The 9,888-nt window shown below is 40.0% G+C and overlaps 1 protein-coding gene across 1 annotated transcript in view; it reads left to right on the forward strand.

The window, feature by feature from the left end:
* TANGO6 (transport and golgi organization 6 homolog) overlaps nt 1–9,888 on the forward strand; it is a 193,413-nt gene that overhangs the window by 68,253 nt on the left and 115,272 nt on the right. The window contains exons 13-14 of the mRNA XM_021705558.1: nt 4,977–5,486; nt 8,204–8,261. Of these exons, the coding sequence (XP_021561233.1) occupies nt 4,977–5,486; nt 8,204–8,261 (568 nt within the window). The remainder of the gene's footprint in view (nt 1–4,976; nt 5,487–8,203; nt 8,262–9,888) is intronic.

Consider the following 9,888-nt stretch of genomic DNA (forward strand, 5'->3'; position numbering starts at 1 on the left):
ATTCCAGAGACTCTGGAAGAGACACAGCCAGATAAAGGAATCTGTCACTCACTTGTGGGCTTCAGGCCTCAGGCCCTTCTACACAGAATTCTGAAGTCTGGATATGAGATCTGTGCTGAGAAGCATGACAGGAGTAGAAATAAGGGCTGTATGGTTAATTCTCAATTTTGATATGGCCTCGGTGACCCTTGAGAAATAATTAATAATGACTCAGTGGTTCCATTTTCTCATCTATCAATTAAGTGAATATTATTTTATACCTCAAAAATTTTTTGAATATTTATGAACAAAATAGTTGGCACCTGTATTCTTGGATTTCCCTGATTATTTTCATAGTGGGAAATCTATAGGCTTATGAAGCTGAAGGAATGCATAACTTTAATCTTAAGCCTTATAAACTATTTGATTCAAAATCCACCTACTTGCCTATGATGATTAGAGAAGTTACCCAGTTGAATAAGATGAATCCCACAATGACTAAGAAGTTTGAAAACTCGAAGAAAAGATAGTTGGATTTTTTGTTATTAGACTTCCTTTTTTTTAACTTAAAGATTTTTATTTATTATTTGACAGAGAGAGAGAGACAGTGAGAGAGGGAACACAGCAGGGGGAATGGAAGAGGGAGAAGCAGGCTTCCTGCCGAGCAGAGAGCCCGATGCAGGGCTCGATCCCAGGACCCTGGAATCATGACCTGAGCCGAAGGCAGACGCTTAACTACTGAGCCACCCAGGTGCCCCTAGACTATTTTTTAGAGCAGTTTTAGGTGCATAGCAAAATTGAGCAGGAGGTAGAGAGATTTCCCACATCCCTCCTGCCCCACAGAGCACAGCCTCCCCCACTAGCAACATTCTGCACAGGAGAGATACGTTTATTACTATCAGTGATCCTACATTGGCACATCATTGTCACTCATAGTCTATAGTTCACATTATGGTTCACTCTTGGTATTGTACACTCTATGGGTTTTGACAAATGGATAATGGTATGTATCTATTATTATAATATCATTCAGAATAGTTTCACTGCCCTTAAAATTCTTTGTGCCCTGCCTATTCATCTTTCCCATCAAACCCTTGGCAACCACTGATCTCTTTACTGTTTCCACAGTTTTGTCTTTTCCAGAATGTAATTTAGTTGGGATCATATACTTTGTAGCCTTTCCATACTGGCTGCTTTCAGTTAGTAATATGCATTTAAGGTTCTTCCGTGTCTTTCAGGTTTGATAGCTCATTTCTTTTTAGTGCTGAATAATATTCCATGGTCTGGATGTACCACAATCTATCTTTCCCTTCACCTACTAAAGGACATCTTGGTTGCCTCTGAGTTTTGGCAATTATGAATGAAGCTGCTATAAACATCAATGTGTTGGTTTTTGTATGGACATAAGTTTTCAAGTCATTTGGGTAAATACCAAGGAGCTCAGTTGCTGGAGCATATGGTAAGAGTATGTTTAGTTTTGTAAGAAACTGCCAAACTGTCTTGCAAAAGTAGCTGTACCATTTTGCATGCCCACCAACAGTGAATGAGAGATCCTCTTGCTTCACATCCTCACCCGCATGTGGTATTGTCAGTGTTTTGGATTTTAGTCGTTTTAAGAGGTGTGTAATTGTATCTTTTTTTTAAAATTTTTTTATTGTTATGTTAATCCCCATACATTACATCATTAGTTTTAGATGAAGTGTTCCATGATTCATTGTTTGTGCATAACACCCAGTGCTCCATGCAGAACGTGCCCTCCTCAATACCCATCACCAGGCTAACCCATCCTCCCACCCCCCTCCCCTCTAGAACCCTCAGTTTGGTGTGTAATGGTATCTTGTTTGAATTTGCAATTCTCTGATGACATGCGATGTTGAGCATCTCATATCTAATATATCTTCTTTGGTGAGGTGTCTGTCAGATCTTTTGCCCATTTGTAAATTGGGTTGTTTTATTGTTGAGTTTTAAGAGTTCTTTGTGTCTTTTATTTATTTGTTTATTTATTTATTTATTCATTTATTCATTTATTCATTCATTCATTCATTTATTTATTTATTTATTTATTTATTTATTTATTTATTTATTTATTTTATTCATGAGAGAGCGAGAGAGAAAGGCTGAGGGAGAAGCAGGCTCCCAAGGAGCAGGGAGCCCGATGCGGGACTCGATCCCAGGACCCTGAGATCATAACCTGAGCCGAAGGCAGACGCTTAACCATCTGAGCCACCCAGGCGCCCCTCTTTGTGTCTTTTAGATACACAAAGAACTTTATCAGATGTGTCTTTCGCAAATATTTCCTCTTAGTCTGTGGCTTGTCTTCTTTCTCTTGACATTGTCTTTTGCAGAGTAAAAGTTAAAAAATTTTTAAATTTTAGTGAAATCTAGTTTATCAGTTTTTTCTTTCATGGATTTTTTTCCTTTGGTAATATGTCTAAAAAAGTCAGTGCCATACCCAAAGTCATCTAGATGAGTTTCTCTAATGTTATCTTGTAAGAATTTATAGTTTTGCATTTTGCATTTAAGTCTGTGATCCATTTTGAGTTAATTTTTGTGATAGTGTAAAGTCTGTGTCTAAATTCGTTTTTTGGCAGCTCTTTCTGCCTACAGATCCTGTCCCTGTGCTATAATAAAAACACCTTCTTGCACTGAAAAAAAAATTTCATTTTTTTTGCACATCAATGTCTAGTTGTTCAAGCACCACTTGTTGAAAAGTCTATCTTTTCTCCATTCTGTTAACTTTGCTCCTTTGTCAGAGATCAGTGGACTATGCTGGAATCACTGTCTTGCACACATGAAACTAATGTAACATTGTGTGTCAACTGTACTTCAGTTAAAAAAAACTTAAAGGATCAGTTGACTATATATAGGTCTCTTTCTGGGTTCTCTATTTGTTCCATTGATCTATTTATCTTTTTTTTTAAGAAGAAATTATTGTATACAGTTGATAAAGAGGACATACATTGTAGCTATAAGTAGATGTTCCCATTTCAGATGCTTAAAGAAAAAACAAATGTCCATAACACTACAGAGGAATACTACTGAATGAAGTCTGGCATAATGATAACACTCGCAAAATTATCTAAATATCTATTACTATCTATTACTAAAATATATTTCCCAGTTCCACAGATTCCTGATGAAATTGGCCCTTTTCTTAGATAACATATACTTTTATTCTGGATGTACATATTCCCTTCTCCCTTTAAGATATAGTAATACTGGAACGGTCAGTTGTTGTACACATGCAGATAGGTTAACATATGTTGCAAAGCTAGGCAATTTACCTTCTGTCCATTTTGCATAGTTCCTAATTGTTTAAACAAAGAAATCTGAGGGGAATGTATGGTTAAATTCTACACGTACAAGCCTGACATGAACTTCAAGTTTTTATTTACTTGGAAGGAAAGCGGTGGGGAAAATAAACAGTAATAGTTCTGCGGACATAGAATTTAAATGAGAATGTTATATAGGTCCTACAAAGACGGTTGGTTGGTTGGTTGGTTGGTTGGTTGGTTGGTTGGATAATGAAGTGAATGAATGAGTAAGTAATAAATACCACGCCTTGTTCTAAAAAGGATTTAAGACCTGCAAGGTTTTCAAATATCAGGGACTAATGAAGCCCCATATGATAATATTCCTAGTGTTTTCAAACAGAAAAGGATTATCATTGCTTCTTTTTTTTTTTTTTTAAGATTTTATTTATACATTTGACAGAGAGAGACACAGCGAGAGAGGGAACACAAGCAAGGGGAGTGGGAGAAGCAGGCTTCCCGCAGAGCAGGGAGCTTGATGCAGGGCTCGATCCCAGGACCCTGGGATCATGACCTGAGCCGAAGGCAGACGCTTAACAACTGAGCCACCCAGGTGCCCCTATCATTGCTTCTTGTTTCTCTACTCACTGCACATGCACTTTTCCTAGGAAGGCATGTGGCATTATGCACAAAGCTTCTAGAGAGAATAAAACCTTATGTAATTTTCACTCTCACTTTCTGGGAAAAATTCTCTTTTTCTAGTTATTGTCCCAGTCCCTTCCAGACCTATGGTGTCCTTGAATGCTGACCAGCCACTTTAGAAAATGTAGTTAAAAGCTGCTTTATTTGTTCAGTTGAGACTGTGTAGGGTATTAGGTGAGAGGGTAGAATCTGGAGCCAGATTTACTGAATTCATATCTTATCATCTTCCAGTTGTGTGACCTTGTATATTTTACTTAACTGTTCTGTGTTTCAGTTTCCCCCGTTCATAATCAAGATAGTAATCATAGCTAGGATCATAGGGGTATGACTATGTGGGTATTCTTTTGTTTATCGTATTTTGTCTTAAAACATTTACATAGCATTTACTATATGTCAGGCACTAAGTACTTTGCTAATATTAACTCATCTTTTTTAAAAAAATTTTATTGTTATGTTAATCACCATACATTACATCATTAGTTTTTGATGTAATGTTAACTCATCTTTTTATAGCAAAAGGTACATAGACATGAAAAAAATACAATAAAAAAGATTAATAAAAGTCAAAATATAATAATCTGGAAAAGAATTTCACCATATGACTGAGCATTAAAATCTGATATGGTAAGAATAGCTGTAATAGGTAAGTGTGTACAAAGGTTGTAAACAGACTGTTCACAGAAAAAGAAGTGCAGACAGCCAATAAACACGAAAGGATGCTTAATAACCCTGGTAGGTAGTCTGGCTGATGCAAATTAAAACCATAAGATAACCATGTTTTTCCCACCAGGTTGTAAAAATTAAGTGTAATCATATGCCTCACTGGTATATTTTTAACTCAGAAAAGTACCTGCTCAGGGTAAGTATTTAATAAGTGTTAGCTGTGATTATTCAACAATAGTTACTGAGTGCTAGACTATGCTGATTACACCATGAATAAGATACGCTTCCTGCCCCTCTTATTGAGATTGTTTCCTTGTGCTCAGGCATTATTAACATCTGTTATATTAATTTCGGTTTGGCATTTTTCATTTCATTTTGTAGTTGAAGTCAAGTGGTTTTGCTGTCCTGAAGCAGTTGCTGCCTTTGTTGGAGAAGGTCTCCGAGGTGTACCCTGACCCTGTCATCCAGGAGCTTGCCGTCGATCTCCATATCACCATCTCTACACACGGGGCCTTTTCCACTGAGGCTGTCAGTGTGGCTGCCCAGAGTACCCTGAACAAAAAGGATCCAGAAGGGGAGATAGAAGAGCAGCAACAAGCCAGTCATGAAAGTTACACTGATGAGTCTCACCTCCAACAACAGCAAAGCCATGAGAAATCCAAGCAAACGGGCCTGAAATCTGATGCTCCACTCATTCCTCAGGAGGTCAGTGAACCCAGAACTACTACAAACCAGAAATCTGGAAGTGTAACCACAGACCAGCTCCAGGAGATTCTCTTATCAGCTTACGATCCTCAAATTCCAACCCGGGCTGCTGCTCTGCGAAGTCTTTCCTGCTGGATAGAGCGGAGAGAAACAAAAGCCCTTGAGATGCAGGAGAAGCTTCTCAAGGTGAGTAGAACACACTGGCAAACCACAGGCACACAGAGTGGGGCAGCTTTGCAGGAGACTTGACTGTGTATCAAGCACTGCCCTGGACTACCCTGAGGGAAATTTTAATTGTTCTGAGGAGGCAAGACTGAGACCACTCAGCTGTTCATGAACAGGAAAGAAAAGGGGATGGAACAGCATGAGCAAATTCCCAAGAAGCCACCTGTTTTTTCTGGGCCCCTTTTAAGAGGGGAATTGTGCAGAACTGGGCCTTCCCCCGCCCCCCAACCTCCCTGCCTTCTCCCTCCATCACAGTGAAGAAGCTGTGCTTTACTTTGGAGATGTATGTGGGAGAAAATGTATGCTTAGCTGAGGATCTTTTTTCCCTTTTGTGGGAATTTTCCTGACCTCAGTATGGGTAGAGATTAAGAGACTACTGATCAAATCTCAGATCAGTTTCTTGGACAAGTCATTTAAATTTTTTGAGCCTCAGTTTCTACATCTGTAAAATGAGGGTAATAACAATAGGACCCACTTTATGTTGCAAGATGTAGGGGCTCCTGGCTGGCTTAGTCGGTACAGCATACAACTCTTGATCTCGGGGTTGTGAGTTTGAACCCCACACTGGGCATAATGATTACGTAAAATCTTAAAAAAAATAAAAGATTTAAAATAAAATAGTCCATGTAGGGGCATCTAGCTGAATTAGTTGGTAGAGCAGGCAACTCTTGATCTTGGGGTTGTTAGTTCAAGCCCCACGTTGGGTGTAGAGCTTACTTAAAATAAATTTAAAAATAAAAATAAGAGACTTTAGAGGGAATGAATGCAGCCCTGCTGACCCCTTGAAAAAAAGAAGTCTATGTAAAACACTAGTTAGAGTGATCGGCACATAATGAGCATCTTGTAAAGGTTCACTGTCATTACTATCATCATCATCATCATCATCATCATCATTATTATCATCATTATTATTATCATCTCTTTTATATACTTTAGCCATTAGATTAAGAGTTATAATTCTGATTGAAAACATTTATCTTTAGTCACTAAAGTATTAGAACCAATAGTGTCATAATAATAACTGCTGTTGGGGGCGCTTGGGTGACGCAGTCGGTTAAGCATCCGACTCTTGGTTTTGGCTCAGATCACAATCTCAGGGTTGTGAGATCCGCCTCTGGCTCTGTGCTCAGTGCAGAGTTTGCTTGAGTTTCTCTATCCCTTTCCCTCTTCCCCTCCCCCCCCCAAATAAGTTAATAATAATAATAACTGCTGTTTATTGAGCCAGGTCCTGTATCTTTCAGATATTATCTCTAGTCTTCATAACAGCTATAGTATTGGTATTATCCCCATCTTATAGATGAGACAACCAAGGCCTGGAAATGGGCCAAGGATTTGCTGCCTTTGAAATATTGCTGAAAACCTCAAAGTATATATCTCCTTTGAGTAATCATTCAAACATAGCCCTTCATACAGCTATTTAGATGGTGAATGCTATAAACATCTTTGGAATTTTCTTTAACTTATTTAACCTTCATCTTCTGTGCATGATTGGTCAGGTCCATCAATTATTTTTCCAAGAAGTCTCTCAAATATATCTCCGTCTCTTCCTCTTTATTCCCATGGCCACTACCCTGGATTAAGCTTCCTTTACTTACATGATTCCCTACCCCTTCCAACCTGGCCCTCTTTCCAGTTTGACTAATTTAGGTTCTTCCTAACGTGCTGCCGTTGTGAGACCGGCAGCACCAAGTTGGTATCAAGAATCACTGTGCCAGCAAAGGATGCATCACTATATATGGAACAGACACCTCATCCTCCTCCAGATACCAAGCAGGAAGCACATGAGCACATGGCCACTATCTTTCTCTGGCCCTCACATTGGGGCCTAAACTTAACATGTCGCTGTCATATCTTCTAGATAAGCAGTACCCTCTGCAGTTGACACACCCTGGTGCATTCCTAAATTGTGAGATAATCTGTTGTTTTGAAAACAATTTGTTACTAATGCCAGTTGAAGTGCTGAAATTTGCAAAAGGTTTAAAAAAATAAATTAGAACAGGTTTAGTCCAATAATATCTGTCACTTGCATTTCCATATATTTCTGAGTGCAAAAGGATCAAATTATAGCAAATATGCCTTCAATTGGACCTAACCCCAAACACGGCATCTCGTGTGTCATGACTGGTAGTCTGTCACGACACAGGTGAGAATTGTCCACCATATGGGCAGTAGTGGAGAAAATGTTGAGGATTTTTCTTCCAGATTTTGCTTTCTGTGCCTACTTCTGGTATATACTTAGCCACTTCAAGAAGTATCTCTCCCTAACTTGCCACCCTTCTTTAGCGATTATAAAAATGGGACTTCATGGGACGCCTGGATGGCTCAGTCTTTAAGTGTCTGCCTTCGGCTCAGGTCATGATCCCGGGGTCCTGGGATCGAGCCCCGCATCGGGCTCCCTGCTCGGCGGGAAGCCTGCTTCTCCCTCTTCCACTCCCCCTGCTTGTGTTCCCTCTCTCGCTGTGTCTCTCTCTGTCAAATAAATAAATAAAATCTTTAAAAAAAAAAAATGGGACTTCAAACATATACACTGTTTTCCCTACAAGATTCTATAGTCAGATCCATGTCTAGCTAAGACAAACGAGAAGAAAGGCACTTATTCTTTTGAGGCTGCTCTAAGGGGCTCTCATGTCTTGCCTGCTCTTTGCGAATCATACCATTGCTCTGTTTTGTGGTTCCAGATATTCTTGGAGAACTTGGAGCATGAGGACACCTTTGTTTATCTGTCTGCCATTCGGGGTAAGTTTGTCCTGGTGAAAGGACGTGGAGTCTGTGGACCAAAGATTGTAGCACGTGTGCTTGCACGAAATCCCTGCAGTTGTAGAACCGCAAGGTCATCTGGTCCATCTTCCCTCCTAGCTAGTACTCAATTTAAGTCATAATATTTCTGGATGGTTCCCTAAGGGTTCTAATAGAATTTCAGTGTCTGATAATGATGAGGAGGTTTTTATTATTCTATAGATTAAAGCCCATTTCTTCTCATTCAAGGAGGTGATAAATGGCTCACACATGAACTTTCATTACCTTAACCTTTTATGTACTTGACTACTGCTAGAATGCACCCTTGCTTTCCCTCTAAACTAAAAGAATCTCATAGTATATAATATTTTTCATCAAAATGTTTTTTGCAATAATTTTATTTCTCTTTTGTGATTCTTTGTTGTTCTCCCCATCTCCATTAATTTGTGGATTCCAAATCTTTTTTCTTTTTTAAGATTTTATTTATTTATTTTGAGAGAGTGAGCGCATGAGTGAGGGGGAGGGGCAGAGGAAGAAGGAGAACCAGACTCCCTGTTCAGCAGGGACCCTGATGCGGGGTCGATCCTAGGACCCTGAGATCATGACCTGAGCCCAGAGCAGATGCTTAACCGACTGAACCACCCAGGCGCCCCCCGCATCTTTTTTTTTTTAAGGTTGTGGATTCCAAATCTACAGAGAGATGTCATGAACAGGGATGTAGAGTATAGGTACCCTTCCTAAAAGGGTGAGAATCAGACATGGTGCGAAGATCAGTTATCTCACAGCTTCTCTTGGCTCCAGTGGTGGAATGTAATTGTCAAGAGCTGGGAATCTGGGGGTGCCTGGGTGGCTCAGTCGGTTAAAGCGTCTGCCTTCGGCTCAGGTCATGATCCCAGGGTCCTGGGATCGAGTCCCACATCGGGCTCCTTGCTCAGCAGGGAGTCTGCTTCTCCCTCTACCTGCCGCTCCCCCTGCTTGTGCTCTTCCTCTCTTTCTGACAAGTAAATAAATAAAATCTTAAAGAAAAAAAAAAAGAGCTAGGACTCTGGGACAGACCACCTGGGTGTACCTCCATTCCTCTGCTGCTCAGCTGTATTGACTTTGGCAAATTACTTAATCTCTCTGGGCTTCAATTTCATATCTGTAGAAAGGGAGCTAAATAGAAATGTAAAGTGGTACAGCTAATTTGGAAAACTGCCTGGCAGTTTGTCAAAAAGATAAACATAGAGTTACCACTTGTTGCAGCAATTCCACCACTAGGTATGTACTCAGGAGGATTGAAAACATAGGTCCACACAAAACCTTGTACCTGAATATTCATAGCAACACTGTTCATAATAGCCAAAAGGTGGAACAACGTAAGTATTCATCAACTGATGAATGGATAAACAAACTGTACTTTATCCACACAATGGAATATTATTCAGTCATTATAAAAAGGAAATAATGAAGGGGCACCTGGGGGGCTCAGTTGTTAAGCGTCTGCCTTCGGCTCAGGTCATGATCCCGGGGTCCTGGGATCGAGCCCCGCATCGGGCTCCCTGCTTGGCGGGAAGCCTGCTTCTCCCTCTCCCACTCCCCCTGCTTGTGTTCCCTCTCTCGCTGTGTCTCTCTCTGTCAAATGAAT

The sequence above is a fragment of the Neomonachus schauinslandi genome, chromosome 16 (genome assembly GCF_002201575.2).
Source record: "Neomonachus schauinslandi chromosome 16, ASM220157v2, whole genome shotgun sequence".
NCBI classification, from domain to species: domain Eukaryota; kingdom Metazoa; phylum Chordata; class Mammalia; order Carnivora; family Phocidae; genus Neomonachus; species Neomonachus schauinslandi.